This window comes from Rhinopithecus bieti, unplaced genomic scaffold (assembly GCF_001698545.2).
Source record: "Rhinopithecus bieti isolate Rb0 unplaced genomic scaffold, ASM169854v2 scaffold_71134, whole genome shotgun sequence".
In the NCBI taxonomy this organism is placed as follows: domain Eukaryota; kingdom Metazoa; phylum Chordata; class Mammalia; order Primates; family Cercopithecidae; genus Rhinopithecus; species Rhinopithecus bieti.
Genome location: NW_016826348.1, coordinates 75,268 through 96,586, shown reverse-complemented (window position 1 = coordinate 96,586; position 21,319 = coordinate 75,268). Strand labels below are relative to the sequence as shown.

General features: G+C 41.9%; 1 protein-coding gene across 3 annotated transcripts in view; it reads right to left on the bottom strand.

The window, feature by feature from the left end:
• Positions 1-21,319, bottom strand: part of TENT4B (terminal nucleotidyltransferase 4B) — a 90,375-nt gene that overhangs the window by 12,227 nt on the left and 56,829 nt on the right. For all 3 annotated transcript variants that reach the window (XM_017863421.1, XM_017863420.1, XM_017863419.1), the window contains 6 exons: positions 13,171-13,294; positions 10,379-10,425; positions 8,096-8,216; positions 6,012-6,119; positions 1,210-1,338; positions 260-473 (listed from right to left, as the gene is read on the bottom strand). In XM_017863421.1, coding sequence (XP_017718910.1) covers positions 260-473; positions 1,210-1,338; positions 6,012-6,119; positions 8,096-8,216; positions 10,379-10,425; positions 13,171-13,294 — 743 coding nt within the window. The remainder of the gene's footprint in view (positions 1-259; positions 474-1,209; positions 1,339-6,011; positions 6,120-8,095; positions 8,217-10,378; positions 10,426-13,170; positions 13,295-21,319) is intronic.

Below are 21,319 nucleotides of genomic sequence, written 5' to 3'. Positions count from 1 at the left end.
CAAAAAAGTAATGCCTTTTCTACTGTGCTTTTAGGGTTAAACAGATTCTACTCCCTACTTATCTGGAAGTCTCCAAGGTGTTTTTCTATTGTCTGTGTCTGTCTATTTTAGTATGTTTGCTCATGAAATATTTTGATGAAAAAAGAATAACAATTAGAAGTTGTTCCTTCATTTTTCATCTAAAGAGAATTTAAAGTATAATAAGGTGACTGACAGTGCCCTCTCTTTGAATGCCCACAAATTTACCTAATTTCAATACCTGGTTGTAAAGGATCTTCGATATAAAGCATTGATGGCCTGTAGCCATCTAGCATATTTTTCTGTACTTCATCTTTGGCCACATATGAACCACCATCCTTTATCCGGATGCCAGTCTTTAAATAATTGAAGTGTCGTCCATATAATTCAAAAAATTCTATTAAGAGAACACCATAGTTTGTATTGGGGATGCAAGCATCTTCCCTGGGATGTAACTAAAAGCAGAAAAGAAGAAATTATATTGGATTTTTGCTAAATTATCAAGGAGAGGGGGAATAAATTATATTCTAACTTCTACAAGCAATATTATTATAATTTTGGTTTAGCATAGCAGTCAATTGACAATGGGATAACAGCAGCCTATACTGCTGTTACACACAACACTAAAGTCCCATGGTGCAGGAATGGTGGGAGACTGTTTGTAAGGCTGAATTTTATGGCTGCACCAGGCTGCCGACCAGGGCTGGCTTGGCCCAAGACATCAGCAAAGTCCTGACTCACGAATAGACTCAGGCAGTTGGCAACCCTGCACCACATAAACACACCCATTTACGATACTAAGACTCTAATTCGCTTATCCAAATAGCAGGTCTCAATTCCAACTAAACTTACAAGATTTAGCTGCTTAGAAGACATTCTTATTGCTGGCACTTATACTATTTATGCTTATGGAAACTAGGCCGTACATTTTGCATGTTAAAATTTGCAGTGAAAAGTCTCAAAAATACTAGAATGTATGGGATTTGAAACCAAAAATATTCTTTCATAGGAATTTAAAAATATGTATTTGCTAAATGATGAAAATGTACCCAGTTTAAAGGGAAAAACCATAAGTAATCAAGGAAAGCAATGCAATTACAGGTTGATTTTGTTTTTTTCCAAAATGTTTCCCAGCTGATAGATCACTTTTGCTTTTAGTGTGCACTAGCATGGTATACCCATATGACTTACCTGAAGGAAACTGACTGCCATTAAAAAGAGACTATAAGAACCAATTCCACCTGTAAATACTTCATTAAGGTCCCTCTGCAATAGGAATTGTTTCAATACTAAAACCAAGTATGGCAATACAGGATATTTCTGAAAAAGAAAATTGTATTTTCAATGAATTCCTGTATCAGTAACAGATCTAAGCATTCAGAGGGGCATAAATTGGTCCTTACATTATAAAATTTGGTAGCGATATACAACATACTTAATTTTCCATTCTAAGAGTAAGCTATTAAAAAAAGAGTAAACTATAGGTAATGAATGGTTCTCCCCTTATATCTAAAATGTAAGACATGTACACATGAATAATAGCATCTAAGTACTTGCTACAGGGCTGGGCATGGTGGCTCATGCCTGTAATCCCAGCACTTTGGGAGACCAAGGCAGGCAGATTACCTGAGGTCAGGAGTTATAGACCAGCCTGGCCAACATGATGAAACCCTGTCTCTACTAAAAATACAAAAAACAGCCAGGAGTGGTGGCGGGAGCCTGTAATCCCAGCTACTTGGGAGGCTGAGGCAGGAGAATCACTTGAACCCGGGAGGCAGAGGATGTAGTGAGGCAAGATCGTGCCACTGCACTCCAGCCTCGGCGACAGAGCAAGAATCCGTCTCAAAAAAAAAAAAAAAAAAAAAAAAGTACTTGCTATAGGATAGAAACACTAACAGCATGTAACTGATGATGCTCATTTGTGACCATGACCCTCTAATATTCACTTGTAAACAGATAATAGAAAGAGTACAAGGACAAAGTCACCAACATCTTAAAGCACTAAATCAGTGAGATTTTTAAGAATCACTTTTCTTGGTGGCGCGCCACTGTAGACTAGGGAGCTTTAGATTATTCTGCCACAGTCCTGGGGCAAACAAGAATCCGGCCTGCTGATGTGCACATGGGCTGATGACTACAAACAGACCACCCCTCCCTTCCACGCTTTACAGGGAATGAGGCAGGGCTATCCGAGAGAACACCTGAACGGACAAGTATGTACAGAATGAGTCCACCTTTTGCTGTGCACATATTCATTCATTCCTCTCTGTAAGCCATGCCATAGGCTGGGGCCACTGAGGAAAACAAAGCAGTCACAACATCTTCAAAGAAGTCTTAACAGCTATAGTGGGTGGTAAAATTACTAGTTATTTCCATTTTTTCCCCCTCACTCTGTCACCCAGGCTGGAGTACAGTAGCACAATCTTGGCTTATTGCAATCTCCAGCTCCTGGGCTCAAGTGATCCTCCCACCTCAGCCCACGACACCCAGTTAATTTTTGTATTTTTGTAGAGACAGGGTTTCACCACGTTGCCCAGGCTGGTCTTGAACTTCTGAGCTCAAGTGATCTGCCTGCCTGGGCCTCCCAAAGTGTTGGGATTACAGGTGTGAACCACAGCACCTGGCCAGTGATTTCTATTTTTTTCTTTACTCTTATCTCTGTTTTCTAGATATCCTACAGTGAACACGCATGGCTTCTATAAAAAAGAAAAAAAAAAGCTTATACTTTTGCAAATTGTATCAAACTAAGCAAGCACAGGAAAGAACAAAAATATGGAGAAGTAAGTATTTTTAAACATTGTGGGCTGGGCACGGTGGCTCATGCCTGTAATCTCAGCACTTTGGGAGGCCGAGGTGGGCAGATCACTTGAGGTCGGGAGTTCGAGACCAGCCTGGCCAACATGGAAAACCCCATCTCTACTAAAAATACAAAAATTAGCCGGGCATGTTGGCACATGTATGTAGATCCAGCTATTCTAGAGGCTGAGGCACAAGAATCATTTGAACTCGGGAGGTGGAGGGTACAATGAGCCAATATCGCACCACTGTACTCCAGCCTGAGTGACAGAGCGAGACTATGTCTCCGAAAAAAAAAAAAAGAAAGAAAAAAAAAGAAAAAAAAAACCACTGTGGTTAAGTCAGTCTAGATACAGTTCCCTTTCAAAGAACAATAAGGGGTCAGGTTTGGTGGCTCATGTCTGCAATCCCAACATTTTGGGAGGTCAAGCAAGGAGGACTGCTTGAGCCCAGAAGTTTAAGAACAGCCTGGGCAACATAGCAAGACCTCATCTCTATTTAAAAAAAGGGGGGGGGGGCCACATAGCAAGACCTCATCTCTACTTTGGGAAAGAAAAAAAAAGTGGCCGGGCTCGGTGGCTCGCGCCTATAATCCCAGCACTTCGAGAGGCTGAAGAGGGTGGATCACCTGAGGTCGGGGTTTGAGACCACCCTGGCCAACATGGTGAAACTACATCTCTACTAAAAATACAAAAATTAGCTAAGCATGGTGGTGCGTGCCTGTAATCCCAACTACTCAGGAGGACGAGGCAGGAAAATCGCTTGAACCCGGTAGGCGGAGGTTGCAGTGAGCCAAGATTGCGCCCCTGCACTCCAGTCTGGGCAACAGAGTGAGACTCCATTTAAAAAAAAAAAAGTTAGCCAGGTGTGGTAGGCCCGCCTGTGATCTCAGATACTCATGCTAAGGTGGGAGGATCACTTGAGCCCAAGAGGCTGAGGCTGCAGTGAACCATGATCACTGCACTCTAGCCTGGGTACCAGAGTGAGACCCGGTGTCAAAAAATGAAAGAAAGGAAGAAAAGGAAGAAGGAAGGAAAAGGGAAAGGGGAAGGAAGAAAAGGAGAAAAGAAAGAAAAGAAAAGAAAAGAGAGGGAGGGAAAGAAAAAGAGAGAAAAGAGAAAGGGACAGAGGAAGAGAGAGAAGGATAGGGAGAGGAAGAAGAAAAAGGGGAGGGACAGAGAGAAAATGAGAATATGAAAGAATAAATAATTAGGGAAATATCTAACAGAATTTTATCTGGATATACCCTTCGACCTCAAAATTTTGCTTCTGGGACTCTTCCTACAAACACTTTGCACGTGTGAAGCAAGATGCATGCATGGAAGTATATTCGTCAATCCCTTTTTCTAATACCAAAAGAAAAACTGGAACAACACTGAAGAACTGCTAAATCAAGCAGCCACAGTCTTACAAAAGACTACTGCCTGTGTAACCAACAAAAAGAATAAAGCAAGCCTCCATGTGTCAATATGGAAGAAACCTCCAAAACATTAAGTTTTTACAAAGGTATGAGACAATGTGTGTATAATGTGCTACTCCTTTTGCTTATAATTTTAAAGAACATAAAAAAGCAACACAAACTGGAAATGAGAAATTCTATAAAAATGATCTAACTATCTATGGTGTAAGGGTGACTCACTTTACACCATCTCTTCATACTGATGAATGTTATCATGCATACGAATTTCAATTTTTAAAAGCTTTTTTCCAGAAAAATATTAGACAGGCACGTGCACACACACACACACACACCCAATATAGTGAGATTATGGATAATATTTCTTTTATTTTTCTGCTTTTCTGTCTTCCATACATTTATGCAAGATGATAATGCTTGCAACATCAAGTAGTTAACATTTTTTCTTAAAAACAAAGAAGAAATAGAAACTTTAGAGCTGCTTGAGAAAAAAAAAATTGTGAATATTCTAACAGAAGCCAAAGGAGTTAATGGTTTAGGTTAGAGGGGAGAAAGCTGACAACTATCTAAGTATGTAAAATGTTCCACAGATAATGGTGACAAATTCTTCTCTATCTTGGAAGAAAACAGAATAGAAATAAACTTAAATCATTTCAAAATAGAAGTAAGGAAGCCTGTAGGAAACACCTTAAAGGTAATTTAGGGATTGAAATCTAGAAAAGGCTCTTAAAACTCTTAACCTATTGCCTGTTTAGAAAAAAAAAAAAGTACAGCTGGGCACGGTGGCTCACGCCTGTAATCCCAGTACTTTGTGAGGCTGAGGTGGGCAGATCATAAGGTCAGGAGTTCAGGACCAGCCTGGCCAATATGGTGAAACCCCATCTCTACTAAAAATACAAAAATTAGCCAGGCATGGTGGCAGGTGCCTGTAGTCCCAGGTACTTGTGAGACCGAGGCAGAAGAATTGCTTGAGCCTGGGAGGCGGAAGTGGCAGTGAACCAAGATCGCACCACTGCACTCCAGCCTGGGTGACAGAGCAAGACTCTGCCTCAAAAAAAGAAAAAAAAAAAGTGCAGCTCACTGCCCGCGCAGTATTCTTGGGGCAAACAGGAAACGGGTTAAAGGAAAGGTTCTTAATCTGAACTCCTGAAGGTTAAAAACAGATGGAATCAACTGTGTAGCAGAATTCCATCTCTTCTGTCTCTACAAGGAAGGATCTAGAGCAGACAATTTCTTCAAAAGCTTTTTCAACTTTTAATTCTTACTTGAGGTCACATTATAAGTTAATCACTGATCATTACAAGCAGATTCAAAGAAAGCAAAACCATTGCATACAAAAGTAAGGTGCAGGCTGAGCATGGTGGCTCATGCCTATAATCCCAGTGCTTTTGGAGGCTGAGGCAGGAAGACTGCTTGAGGCTAGGAGTTAGAGACCAGCCTGACCAACACAGCGAGATCCCCAACACTTAAAAAAAAAAAAAAAAAAAAAAGCCAGGTGTAGTGGCTCACGCCTGTAGTCCCAGCTACTTGGGAGGCTGAGGTGAGATGATCACTTGAACCCAGGAGTTTGAGGCTGTAGTGGACCATGATCCAGCCACTGAACTCCAGCTTAGGTGACAGAGAGAGACCCTAGCTCTATTTTAAAAAGAGAGAGAGAGAAAGAGAGAGAGAGCGAGGTGTTTGTCAGCAACATGCATATAAAAATATTAGAACACCACCACAACAGAATCTTAAAATTACGTTCTAATAGTTTTATTGTATAAACACTAAATTCTCTGACCTTGGTAAAATCTTTGATGAGGTCAGCTGCTCTCACGCCATTCTGTACATTAAAGCTGATATCAACTTTCACTTCAGTAAAAGAATCTGTTAGTTTAATAATAGGTACCTATAAAGAGAAGAAAGGTAAAATGTAAATGCTTTAACCAGATTAAATGACAAAATCAGGGGATGGAGGGTTACTAGACATGAGGTCTCCATCATCTCATGAGAGCATAAGAACACTGAGTCTTCTAAGCATGGCACACCCCAGTAACTCTGGACTGCTACAAATACCATACGTTGCATATTTAGCATTGGGCCCCATACAATATATTTTGTAATTTCTATAAATTGAGAATTTTGTTTGGTGTCCAATTTTTGATTATTTATTTTTATTGTTTATATTTAAGGCATACATGTTTTGATATACTTATCTTGATATACATACTGAAGTGATTACCGCAGTTAAGTAAATTAATAAGCCCATCATCTCGTTTATTAGTTGACATACAGTTATAATAATTTTTAAGTTATTTAACAAAAACCTTTCTCAATACTTTGGAGAACACTTTCTGAGTATAAGATGAAGAATGATGAATACTAGGTATTAAATGTTTTATATCATCAAACTGTTTCTAATAAGAAAATTGCTGGATTCTTAAGGTATGTACTACAACCCACTTGCATTACTGGTCAGTTTTGCAAGTAGCCCAAAAAGCAACCTGACAAGATAAGATATAAAATTATTCTCAAAACTGACAGGATTATTTACATGAGCTATCAGGAGTTCTTTTCAAAAAATGCTCCAACTTGGGCAACACAGGGAGACCCTATCTCTACAAAAAAAAAATTTTTTTTAAATAAGCAGAGCGTGGTAGGGTGCGCCTGTAGTCCCAGCTACACATAAGGCTGAGGTGGGAGGATCACTTGAGTCCAGGAGTTAGAGAACAGCCTGGGCAACACAGTGGGACTGTATCTCTCTCTAAAAAAATGAAAAAAACATTGCTGGGCGCGGTGGCTCACGCCTGTAATCCCAGCACTTTGGGAGGCTGAGGCAGGCGGCTTACGAGGTCAGGGGATTGAGACCATCTTGCCTAACACAGTGAAACCCCGTCTCTATTAAAAATACAAAACATGAGCCGGGCGTGGTGGCGGGCGCCTGTAGTCCCAGCTACTCGGGAGGCTGAGGCAGGAGAATGGTGTGAACCCAGGAGGTGGAGCTTGCAGTGAGCCGAGATCGCGCCACTGCACTCCAGCCTGGGCGACAGAGCCAGACTCTGTCTCAAAAAATAATAATAATAAAAATGAATAAAACAAACATCTCTACAGTGAGTACTGTGTATGATAAAATTGGGTATTCTGCTGTTGTTAAAAGAAATGCAGGCCGGGCGCGGTGGCTCAAGCCTGTAATCCCAGCACTTTGGGAGGCCGAGACGGGCGGATCACGAGGTCAGGAGATCGAGACCATCCTGGCTAACAAGGTGAAACCCCATCTCTACTAAAAAATACAAAAAACTAGCCGGGCGAGGTGGCGGGCGCCTGTAGTCCCAGCTACTCGGAGGCTGAGGCAGGAGAATGGCATAAACCCGGGAGGCGGAGCTTGCAGTGAGCTGAGAACCGGCCACTGCACTCCAGCCCGGGCGGCAGAGCGAGACTTCGTCTCAAAAAAAAAAAAAAAAAAGAAATGCAGGCCAGGTGCAGAGGCTCAGGCCTGTAATCCCAGCACTTTGGGAGGCAGAGGTGGGTGGATCACTTGAGCCCCGGAGTTGGACATCAGTCTGAGCAACACAGTTAAACCCCGTCTCTACAAAATATACAAAAAAATTAGCCAGGCATGGCAGGTTGTGTCTGTAGTCCAGCTCCTCGAGATGCTGAAGTAGAAGGATCACTTGAGCCGAGGAGGTACAGGTTGCAGTGACCCAAGATTGTGTGGTCACACTCCAGCGTGGACAACCAGAAAACTTTTTATGTGCAAGCACGGTGACATTAACAAAATGAAAGAATCACTCACTTGCAATGTAACTGTGCTCACCAAACTTTAATTTTAATTCAAGTTTCATAGGTAAATAACTGCGGTTTAATATGAAATGCTGCAGAACTTACAGTTGCTTTGTCTAAAACTTTCACCGAATCCTCATCTGCGACTTTGTGTTTCCGAAGAGCTTCTTCCAGAGTCCAGAGGGGTAGGTTCTCCCACTTCCCAAACACCACTAGGTCGATGTCACTGAACACAGAATACATACACAAGAGGGTCTGAAGAAGCTGGAAACTTGTTTTAACTGACACTCATGCTTATAGACTTCATTAGTACAATTAAAACCTATTTCCCACCCTGGCCAACGAAGACTAAATGTGTTAGTGATAATGGTTTTGTGGAAAGGGGAAATAGTAGTTGTTGATTTTAACAAACTCCTCCTCCTAGTCATTTCACAGAATTCAGGTCTCAGGAAACAGGGTGATTTTGAAAGAAGTAAAACCTCAAAAAAAAAAAAAAAAGCACTTAACATCCTTTCCTTAATAAAGGCTTCCGGTACTAGACATAATGATTTTCCTATCTGGATGAGATTAATTGCAACTCAGAAATATTATGAAGTGCTTTAAACTGGATGCAGAACAGGTATCCAGCATGCTACCATTTGTGTTAATATACACACATGTCCTTTTATATACACAGGTATCTCTGAAAGGATATGTGAGAAATTGGTAAAAGTGGCTGTTCTGGCCAGGTGTAGTGGCTCACACCTGTAATCCCAACACTTTCGGAGGCCGAGGTGGGTGGATCACGAGGTCAGGAAATTGAGACTATCCTGGCTAACACAGTGAAACCCTGTCTCTACTAAAAAACACAAAAAAATTAGCTGGGCACGGTCCCAGGCGCCTGTAGTCCCAGCTACTCGGGAGGCTGAGGCAGGAGAATGGCGTGAACCCGGGAGGCGGAGCTTGCAGTGAGCCGAGATAGCGCCACTGCACTCCAGCCTGGGCGACAAGAGCCAGACTCCGTTTCAAAACAAAACAAAACAAAACAAAACAAAACAAAACAAAACAAAACAACAAGTGGCTGTTCCAAGGAGAACCAGGGGGCAGAGGTGGGACTGAGACTTTTCTCTGTATTGATTTTTGTGCCTTTTACAAATGTGAACTATGTGAATGTACTACCTATTCATAAAATTTAATTAAATTTTTTAAGAAAGAGTGATTTTTCATGTTTTACTGAAGCTGAGAACCTAAGTAAGAAATATGAACTTGAAGTTGAGTATTATGACTTTTGCAGGCCAAGGACATCTATGGGAAGAATGGAAATTGCCAGGGTCCACCCACTTCAGCACGCTTTAAGTTGGGCTAAAGTGTACCAAATCAAGCTCAAATGGAAAAACATGATGCTGACTTTATTCTGGAGAGATTAAGTAATAATAGTAATAACCATGATGGAATGTTCAAACAATTTCAATTCTTAGAGAGTAAGTATTCACCCTCCAGAGAAACATCATTTCCAAAAGAAAGCCTCCAAGGCTGTGCATCAAGAGAGGTCTCATTTGAGAAGACTGAAACTGAACAAGAGTCCTGAAAGGCCAAGATCTTTCTCAGAGAAGAGATCTGTACCTGAATTTCTGGATCAGGATGCTGGAGCCATAACTAGTAGAATGAGTTCTTAATTTGAAAGTGAGAGTGAGAGAGTGAGTGAGTGAGACAGCGGGAACTCACATTCTAGAGGATATACAATTAGACATTTTATCATGAGACTACATTAACATCTCTGTCAGTGGGTTAAGTTATGGGACTGAGCAATACTCTGCCAGGTAGTCAATTTCTAAAATTAGTAACTAACTGATTCCACTGCAACATGATCCCTTTTCCATCTCTCTGTACCATCAACGTCTTGGAGATGATGTGAAGTGATATTCTACTTCAAGGTAAATCAAATTAAATGCTGGTAAATCCTTTACTTTTTTATTTTACTTTATTTTATTTTATTTTATTTATTTATTTTTTGAAGACAGAATCTCGCTCTGTTGCCCAGCCCGGAGTACACTGGCGCAATCTCAGCTCACTGCAACCTCCACCTCCTGGGTTTAAGCAATTCTCCTGCCTCAGCCTCCGGAGTAGCTGGGATTACAGGAGCGTGCCGCTATACCCGGCTAATTCTTGTATTTTTAGTAGAGATGGAGTTTCACCATGTTGGCCAGGCTGGTCTTGAATTCCTGACCTCAAGTGATCCACCCTCCGCGGCCTCCTGAAGTGCTAGGATTACAGGCGTGAGCCACCATGCCCAGTCCCATTTTTGTTTTATAAATTTGTTTTGTTTCTACTCCTTACAAATTTGACAGCCAAAATGAATACACTCTAGGAAAAGGTACAGTCCTTTAAAAGATTCATGAGTGTACTAACCTAGTAGGTAAATATAGTCCAGTTTTAAAACTTCCAAATATCTGGACCTGAAACAGAAAAAGAAGTTATTATATTGAGGTATCAGATAAAGCCACCAAGATATGGAGAAATGTCAGTTTTGCTACCCTCTACTGGTACTTTTGGTATGACAAGAGCATTTTTTTTCTAACCCCATTCTTCATGAAGTGGGTATTCTGTTTCACAAGCAGACATTCTGAATATAATTTAAACTTACCTGGTTCAAATAAGAAACACAGAGACCAAAATACAGTTGTCCCTTGGTATCGGCAGGAGACTGGCTCCAGTCCCACTATGCCAAAATCTGAAGATGCTCGAGTCACTGCTATAAAATGGTGGAGTATTTGCATATAACTATGCGAGTCCTCCCATATACTTTACATCATCTTTAGATTACTTATAATACCTAGTACAATGTAAATGCTATCTAAATAGTTGTTATACTGTATTTTTAAAATAATTTGTATTGTTTTTATTGGTGCATTGTTATTTTTATAGTTTTTTTCTGAATATTTTCAATCCACTGTTGGTTTAATATGGAGGTGTGGTACTTAAGGATACAGAAAGCCAACCACAGGAAACTTCCAGAAGTAGTTCAGATCAATAATGTTCCCTCATTATCCAGAGACACAATCACAAATCCTTAATTTTTGTTCTCTAAGCAGGAGTCTTCGAATAGATTACTAAATTGGGATCAGACTACTTTAACTGTAGGGCAAGTGTGGGCCTTTAGGTCAATTCCACAGAGAACACCAGGCATCATCATTATAACATCATGCTGTGGCATAAAACTGGGATGCATTCTACCTCAGCCCATGGAGAACAGGGGAACTCAGGCAGAAATACATGTGCAGGTAATTGTAATAAAAAAGGATAGGCCGGGCACAGTGGCTCACGCCTTTAATCCCAGCACTTTGGGAGGCCAAGGCAGGTGGATCACCTGAGGTCAGGAGTTCAAGACCAGCCTGGCCAACATGATGAAACCCCATCTCTACTAAAAATACAAAAATCAGCCAGGTGTGGTGACGGGTGCCTGTAATCCCAGCTACTCATGAGGCTGAGACAGGAGAATTGCTTGAACCTGGGAGGCAGAGGCTACAGTGAGCTGAGATCATGTCACTGTGTCACTATACTCCAGCCTGGGCGACAGAGCAAGACTCCATCTCAGGGCGGGGGAAAAGGATAAACAGTGAAACCAGTTCAACCTCTGAGGCAAGATGGACCTGGGAACCTAATCACAAGCTCATGTTCCTCATCTGTAGGTAGATAGATGATGGCTGGCTGGCTGGCTGGAGAGAGAGAGATAGATAGTCAACCTCCACCTAAGAAAGATAAGGGTTAAGTTAGACCAGGGCTTCTCAACATTGGCATTTGGGAGTGGATAATTCTTTGTTGTAAGGGCCTATACTGTTCATCACAGAATGGCTGGTGGCATCCATGGCCTCTACCCACTAGGTACTAGCAGTGCACACCCAGTCAGGACAATAAAAAATGTCTCGGACATTGCCAAACGCCCCCCTGGAGAGCAAAATAACCACTAGCTAAGAACCACTGATTTGGATCACATAGGAGAAAGAATGTGACATATGGTCACTGTTCATAAAATATTAGTATCCTCGCCTTTTCCCTTTACCTACAGCATCATATACATACTGTCATATACATGCAACTTTTACATACAGTGAAACTTCCTTGTTTTGCCAATTGGACAAAAACACCACCCAGGGCAGTGCCTAAAGAAAAGTTACAGAACACAAAGTAATGGATTCTATTAATATTATTTTGTGTACTTCTTTGCATACACAAAATCATAAAACAGGCCCTCAAAGTGCCCTAAAAAGTGAAGTATTAACTTAGTACCAGTAACAGGCCAAGTGTGGTGGCTCACGCCTATAATCCTAGCACTTTGGGAGGCCCAGGCGGGCAGACGGCTTGAGTCCAGGAGTTCAAGACCAGCCTGGGCAACATAGTAAGACACAGTCTCTACAAAAAAATACGAAAATTAGCTAGGTGTGGTGACGTGCACCTGCGGTCCCAGCTACTCGGGATGCTGAGGTGGATCACTTGAGCCCAGGAAATCAAGGCTGCAGTGAGTCGTGATCGCACTACTGCACTCCAGCCTCAGCAACAGAGTGAGACCCCATCTCAAACACAAAAAACAAAAGACTTAGTACCAGTAACAAAAACAACAAATAAGCCAAGAAGAAATCCTGAGCAATCATTTTGTTCACTGACTGGGAGCTGTCTAAAAGGCAATTAGCCGGTCTGAGAGAGATGAAAAATGGCAATTTCAGGAAAGAAATAAGAAAAGACTTATGCCTGCATTAGCCACAAGTGACAAAAGTTCGTACTTGACATTTTCATTCAGCTGTAAACAATTACATAATGTTTACCCTGGCAGGCTGGAACTAAGTAGTAATGAGGTTTTGATATATCATATCCAATAACGGACCACTACAACAATGAGGTTTGATTTGTCTTTCTTCTCTTTACACTAATAATTTCTAAAGATAGCTTGCCTTTAGTAGTTGCTATTAGCACTACAAAAAAAAAAAAAAAAAAAAGTTGTTAGTCATCCAATCCAACGAAAATAATTAGGAAGCCTCAAATTCTAAAGACTGCAGAGAATTGTTTGCTTTTAAAATTTAATTAGACCACAACTCTACAGTGTACTTCTACTTGCATGTGAGGACTAGCATGAGATACTAGCAGATAGGCCTCTGGCCCATGGACAAGGACTGTCCCAAGCATAAGCTACCCAGGAAGGGACTCACGTCAGCGCTGGGCCAGAGCTCCTTAATTACACTCTCGATCCTGTTCACCACCTCCATCCGCATCTTCTCTTCCTCAGGTCTTGGAGACATGTATTCATAAAAATCACTGATTTCTTCATGCAGACTGAAGAAAAAAGCAGAAAAGTTAATATGAACAGGGCCAATCTAATGAGAAATCACTATCTTAAAGAATCTTATCTAATTAAGTCTTATAATTCGGCTGATGACTATCTTAATTTTAATGTTATAACTCAAGATAAGCTAAAATGGGAATGTATAGAATTTAATCAAAAAAACTAAAATAATTAAATAACATAAGAAATTTCCTGTGCAAAACACTTGCTGAGGTGCTGGTGATTTAAATAAAATAAAATAAAATTTAAAAAGCATACGGCCTGGCCTCGGCCTTTCCACTTCTGATCTAACAGACACAAGAAGATACTGAATCCAGGTGATGCAGGCAAATTTCCTGGCAGTAGGGACTGACCCTCTTACCTCTTGGGGATCCATTCCTCACAGTAGCAAACAGTACATCTTTCATAATGTTTGCTCAGTGAATTAAGTGTCAAATGAACAAATCAGGCAGCGAACAACAGCAAAGTCTTGAAAAGAATGGCTGGTAGACAAAGGCTCCACGAAGGAGCTGAAGACTTCCAGAGCCTGTGAGGTACAGGGCAATCAGCCAGCTACAAGGGCTGTGGCAGGCAGAGTGGGAGAAGCATCTGGAGAGGAAAGCAGGCCCCAGTAGAGGGCAGGCTCTGAATGACTGACTGGCTAAGAGGTTCAAGCTTTCCCCCTGTGGCAACAGAGCTATTTAAATGTTTCTGACAGGGACTAGAGAGAGACTGACTTCAAAAATGCAGCATTTTAAGAAGACTAAACTGGCAACTATGCAAACAACAGACCAGCAAAGAGACTAGACTACATGCAGGGAAAAGTCTTGAATCAATGAGGTGCTGGAGGATTAGGAAGGAAAGGAATGGGCTCCAGAAACAAAACACACACACATACCCACACTCTGTGGCCAGGCATAGCGCCTGGCTATCATAGTGGGGGGGGGCTAAGGATGCCTTCAAGGGCTGAAGCCTGAGGGCCTGGGGGAAAACTACTGGTCTGGAAGAAAGGACAAACTCACTGGGCTGAGCAATGACTTGAATGTAGTCAGGATGGGGGACAGAGAGAAAAGCAGCATTCCTTTCTAAGTTGGTGAGGCTGTGAAGAGCTATTAAATGGCTGGGAAGGGAAAGTGAAGAAGTCAGCTCACCTTCCCTAGAGCACTGACCACCCATGAGGACTGAGCCACGGAGGTAAGCACAGGGACTCTACTAACTGGGATAAACCAGGAGGCTCGGAGCAACAGGTGCAAGGTGCTTCAGGGGAAGGAAGGGGTAGAGGGGTTGGCCTGGGGCACAGCAGTGGGAAGGAAGTGCAGCCACAGCTTAACAGAGCCTTGAAGGAGGAGCATGCCTGCAACTGTGTGGCACCTTCAGGGCCCAGAGCAGGAAGCTGGAAAAACTGACAGACCAAAAATCGCTTTAGGGAAGGAAAAAAAGTGTTTACATCCTAATCCCCAAAGGCTATAACTTGTGCTACAAGAAACTCTGGAAAGTGAAAATGTGACTGATTAAGCAATCCATAGTTCCTCCTTCTGATTTTTTATTTTTAGCCTAAGAGTCAAAAACCTTGAGTTCTAGACTCAGGTTCTGCCTGAGGGCAGCTGTGTTCCCTCTGACAGGTGACTGGCACTCTCAGGCTTCAGTGTGTCAGGTACAGCACACAGCTGGTAAGCAGGAGCCTTTTCAGGCCTTCAGTTTCAAAACCTGGGCCTTTCGTAGAGGATGATTTACAACAGCGTTTGGCCTGTTTGCTATGCAATATGTCACAAAAAGTGGATCTTAAAACTCCAGAGAGGTCTGTAGGTGAATCCAAAAGATATCCCAGCGGGGCCGTTTTCCTTGCTATGCCCCTGGGTACCTTGGGACCTTCAACTTCTGTTTTGAAGTTTTGTTTTGTTTTGATTTGAGTTTCCCAGGTTTGATTATGTTCTCTAAGGTTATCTATCCTTTTCTGCTTCTCGAAGACAGCAGCTGAATGGGAATAGCTGTTAGGAAGCTTACAGTTTGCTCTGCTCATCTGCACAAGTCTGCTGGCAAAGATGAGGGCCATGAATAAACGACAGAACAAATGGACTGCTTCTTATCTCACTGCGTAGTCTGCAGTGACTGATCAGAGTTTATTTGTAGTTCTAAAACAGATCCATAGAAAAACTGCATTTTAACTAATGGGGGGAAAAAAACTCCTAAATGTGACTGCATCTATTCTGAAGGCCCCCTTACGAATTTTCTAATTCAAATACAGGCAAAAAGTATTTAGCACAACTGTCAGTCAATCTGAAGTCACGAGAAACTGATTAAGAATTCATTCTCTGGCCAGGCGCAATGGCTCATGTCTGTAATCCCAGCACTTTGGGAGGCTGAGGCAGGCAGATCGCCTGAGGCCAGGAGTTGGAGACCATCTGGCCAACATGGCGAAACCCCTTTTCTACTAAAAATATAAAAATTAGCTGGGCGTGGTGGCGTATGCCTGTAATTCCAGTTCCTTGGGAGGCTGAGACACAAAAATCACTTGAACTTGGGAGGTAGAGGTTGCAGTGAGCTGACACTGTGCCACTGCACTCTAGCCTGGGTGGTGGAGTGAGATTTTGTCTCCAAAAAAAAGAAAGAATTCATTCTCTAAACATTACCAAGTGCCTATATTCAAGGCGCTAGGAGAAAACTGGCTCATCAAACATGATCCTTGCCCTGGGTCACTTCCATCTAACAATGAAAAGGAACACTTATTTAACATAGTTCTGTAGAACATAGTGCAATGCATATATTCTGTACTATTCTGCCATAGGCAGCTTCCAGATGAATGATTCAGAGCTTTCCAATGATCACAGCTGCCCAGGATGGACTGGGTTGCCTTGTAGGTTAGTAAGGTCCCTGTCACTATCAGCATAAAGAAACCAGATGACCATGAGGCAAACAAAGGTCCAATAAAACGGTTTTCTGAACTTGGTAAAAAGTTGGAAAAGATTCTAAAATTCGCTTTCAGTGCTGCAATCTAGTGTTCTAACTAGCACATTAATTTGGGGGAAAATTATTATAGATTTATAAGACTAGCTCTGAAGACTACCCTCAACAATCAATAGCCCATGGCACCACCTTCCTATTTCAGAAAAAATGGTTCCACAGGTTATTGTATTTTGATTGATGCATATGTGAAACTATCAATGCATATGTGCATCAATCAAAATACAATTTGATTGATGCATATTTGCAATCAATTTGTATTTTGATTGATGCATATTTGCACAATGGAAGGGGGAAAGAGGAATACAGAAAAAGAGGAGGGCTATTATTAAAGCAAAGCCACACTTGCAAAGTCAGAAGAGGAAATCCAATCTCAGGTCTGCCAGGCTCAGTTTCTCATCCACACCAGGCACAAGCATCACTATCTCACCTATATGTAACTAGCTACGTGTGAAATACTCAGAGAACAACCAGATAAAGTATCTTGGAACACTGAGGAAATAAACTTCAAGTACAGATTTTAAAATAATTCTAACACGCTCTATCCTCGGGACTGAGTAATTTTACTGGCACAGTGCCTTGCATATTCAGGCACTTAAAATACCCTGACGGGCTGAAGTTTGTTTGTAGAGTGTGCACTGTAAGTCTGGCTCTCATTTGAGTGGCAGAGTGGATGCCTGAGGAATTTTGTAGGCTTGCTTTCACATGGTAATATAATTTTATGCCTCTGAAAGCATCCAAGTACACAGGGAAAACTTCAGTTTGTCCCATGTTTGGATCAAAATTTAATATGATTTATGAGTAGGTATTCCTTGATGACACATGCCCAGTGTTACAGTTTCTCATATAAAATTATAAAATACATCATACTGAAGTAAGAATGATAAAAGTATAGAATACAACTCTTCTGTGATCTGAACTCATATGTACCCAAAATATAGTGCCCTCTCTAGGATATCAGTGTTTTTATGTTAAAAGGAAAAGTGACTCAGGCATAGTGGCTCATGCCTGTAACCCTAGCATTTTGGGAGGCTGAGGCAGGCGGATCGCTTGAGTCCAGGAGTTTGAGACCAGCCTGGATGACATGGTGAAACCCCATCTCTACAAAAATACAAAAAATTAGCCAGGCGTGATGGTGCATGCCTGTAATCCCAGCTACTCAAGAGGCTAAGATGGGAGAATAGCTTGAGCCCGGGAGACAAAGGGTGCAGTGGGCTGAGACTGTGCCTCTGTTCTCCAGCCTGGGCAACAGAGCAAGGCTCCGTCTCGAAAAAACAAAAAAAAAAAAAGTTAAAAAAGGAAAAGTGAACAAGATCCCTGTTCATAAAGGAAAAGTCATATAAGAACAATATGATGAAATGAGCACCACTATATAACGGGAAAAGATGCCAAAAACAAGAGAGTAAGAGAAACAAAATTAATTTGCTGGGGTAAAATTTACATTAAAATCTCAAATTTAATAACAACATTTAATATGACAAGGAGGTATCCAAAAAACATATTTCATATTTAAAAAATAAAACTCACAGGTAATTTAGGTTAAAAAAAAAAAAAAAAAACCACTTCTGCTCTGAGGAAAGATCTGCTACAGAAAGGGAATCCAGCCTATCAAAATTATGTGAATTTTATAATGCTTGTCACGGGGTGGGAGGTTCAAGTTCTTTGGCTGGGAAAGGAAGAACCGTTTCGCATCCTTCAGTTGGACCACCCTGGGCACATTGTGAGTTGCTTAGTAGCTTCTGCACTCTCAAAACCAAAGGAAAGGTGGAAAGCTCCCTTGTGCCTTCCAGGTCAAGGGAGGCAGATGACCCACAGCCAGACCCTCTGCTCAGCACTGTCCCCTGCGGCTCATCCATGCTTCTGTTCAGGGGTGACACTCCTTCCCAAGAGATACCTGCCCAGACATAGCATGTCTGAGCCCACCTCCACATCAAGGTCCAGTTTTCCCAGTTCCATAACTGAAGTCAGATCCCTTTAATTACCAACTTCATCCTTACATGAAGGAACTGACAAAGTTCTATTCGATAACTGTCAATAACAGGACATCCCCCCACCAAAACAAAAAAAAAAAAAAATAATATATGTATATATATATAATATCTCTTAAGGTTCATGATATCCAATTTTGAAACAATATATTGAAAATGCATTCATATGCATGTGGGGAAGCATAAATTACTACAACGTCTCCCCAGGTCATTCTACTAACAAATGATAATGTTTATATAAATAATTTTTAAAATTTCCCTTGTTACCATCCTCCAGAAATATTTTCATGAGGGAACAAGGACATCTGTATAAGGATGTTCACCACAGGATTATTTAGGATACTAAAAAATTTAGAAATGGTATCAATGTCCATCAACAGGACCTAATTAAATAATCATAGAAGCACCCATTGACTGACTTTCTCTTTGACTTTCTCTTTATAGTCAATAACCTCTTTAAAAGAATGAAGTAAAGCTATATAAGCTGATAAAGATGTCAAATATGTTAAGTTGGAAAGAAAAAGCACAAAAAAATGTGTTCAGCAGAATCCCTTTTGTGTGCGTCAGACATGTGCAGGGGCAGGAGTGGTGGCTCACGCCTGTAATCCCAGCACTTTGGGAGGCTGAGGCGGGTGGATCACTTGACGTCAGGAGCTTCAGACCAGCCTGGCCAACGTGCTGAAACCCCGTCTCTACAAAAAATACAAAAATTAGCTGGGTGTGGTGGTGGCTGCCTGTAATCCCAGCTACTCGGGAGGCTGAGGCATGAGAATCACTTGAACCTGGGAGGCGGAGGTCACAGCAAGCTGAAATCACGCCACTGCACTCCAGCCTGGATGACAGAGCAAGACTCCATCTCAAAAAAAAAAAAAAAAAGACATGTAAACACATACACACAGAGGCAGATACACAACATGCTCCTATTTGCATTGCAAGTTTTCTGGAAGGAGAACTGTCAACAGATATTACCTTAGGGACAGGGACTTTTGCCCAGTGGAGGGTACAGGCAGGAGAGTTAGGAAGACTTTAACTTTTTTTTTTTGTATCTTTCTGTGCTACTATAATTTTTTTAAAAAATCAGCATGTATTTGTCCGCTTTTCAAACAGTGATTATTGTCTGCTTAATGAGATTACAGACCAGGACATTTGCTGTCACCTTTATATTTTCCCATGTGAAAAATATGGTTGTGAGTATGCATGTTCCACCCGCTAACCGGCCCTCTGCCCACCCCACATAGAACAGGGTCTATATACGATACTGTTAACAATGATTACATCTGAAGAGGGACTGGGGGGTCATTTTAAGAAAAATGCATACATGTTAATTATCACTGTATATTTTTAAAACAAGAACTTCATTATAAAAAAATTCATTAAAGAAAACACAAAGCAGAAACACTTAATCTAATAATCTAGCTTTGCAGACACACTTCGAAAGAGGGTGACGTGGGTCGGCTGTGGAAGGAGCTCAGTGGTCAGTCTGTGGGCAATACTGATACCTGGGGACACAGAAGACCCCCAAATCCAGGAATGCAGTGACAGCACACACCAGTATATTTCGCGAAGTTTCTGCATGCCCAGTGCAGTGTGTGTGGTGAGTTTCTGCTAGTGTCTGGCCCAACCTTTCTGGGATTATTTATATACTCAAACATGTTGCAAGGCAAATTTCTGGAAGAATACACAAAAACTGCTAGCAGGACTTTCCTCTGGGGTGGAGTAGAGGTCTGAATTTGCATGATTTTTTACTGTTTGATTTTTTTCAAACCCGCCTAGACACCAAGAGAAGCGAGTGTCTTCTCTTGGGCCCTGGGGTGATGACAGTGTAATCTGAGTGACATCTTCAGGAGACTGAAGATGGATCTTTACCAAGAAACTCATGCACACATCCAGCCTCCTGTACTTGCAGCTAGACATCCCTACAAAGATGTCACCTCACACTAAACAAGTTCAAAACACAACTGCTTGCCATTCTCTTAAATCTATTCCTACTCCTGTGTTTTCTTCCCTGAGTGGAAACTTCAGTCTTCCTTGGTTCATTTTTCTTCATCTATGGAGTCAAGAGGTTTCCAAATCCTTGTACCCAAAACCAAAAACCAAAACACTTCCAAATCAGATCCTGCCCCTCCACCTTCCCTGACCATGCTTTGAGTTTAATTCTTTTTCTCTCTCAGTAGAACACTGTGGCAGCCTCCAAACTGGTCTCCCTGCCATGAGCCTCTCCCTTTTCTAGGCCATCGCTGCATGATTACCGAGGTCCCCTTCCTTAGCCTATCTGTGTCATTTCCATCCTCCTTATGGTAACACTGCCTACCTTTCCAGCCTCACTTACAAGAGCTTCCGAGCCCTCTTCTATGACAGCCCCATACAACTGGACCGACGCATGCCTTGCCTTTTCAAGAATCACCCTCTCACTCAGCTTTGGAGATCTCAAATATTAGCTCCTCTGTAAAATTCCCAGAGGCAGAATGACTTCAGAGACTCCTGAGGGCTCCTGGAGCATGGCCAATCAGGCCTAGCTGTGGCAGAGCAGTGAGGCTTACAGGCCTCCCTATTCAGACTCAACTCTTCCTGCTTTGGGCTCTGTGTGCCCAGATGCAAGACTCAATAGAGAAGCACCTCCTTAGGGAGGGGCCTTCTCTTCATGGGGGAACATCTACCTACCCCGACGTCCACATAGTCTCAAAAGGGATGTGATGTTCCTTAAAATGAGCTCCAAACCAGGATCCAAGAAAATGGATGCTCACACAGTGTGGCTGAGAACTGACAAAACCAGAAGGAGGACAGTTTGACCTAAGAACTATAGATGTCCACTGTCCTTAAAGAAGACAATTACACCTTTCAGAATGTAGCCGAAGGAAGTCTGCACGTGCATAGAGATAGGGTGATAAGAAAATATTCACAATGAACATGTAATTTTCTTTAAAAAGCCAAGGTTTACAAGTGGAATGCCTAAAAGCTTTACATTTTAAAGTCTGCACAATGGCTGGGCGCGGTGGCTCAAGCCTGTAATCCCAGCACTTTGGGAGGCCGAGACGGGTGGATCACGAGGTCAGGAGATCGAGACCATCCTGGCTAACACGGTGAAAC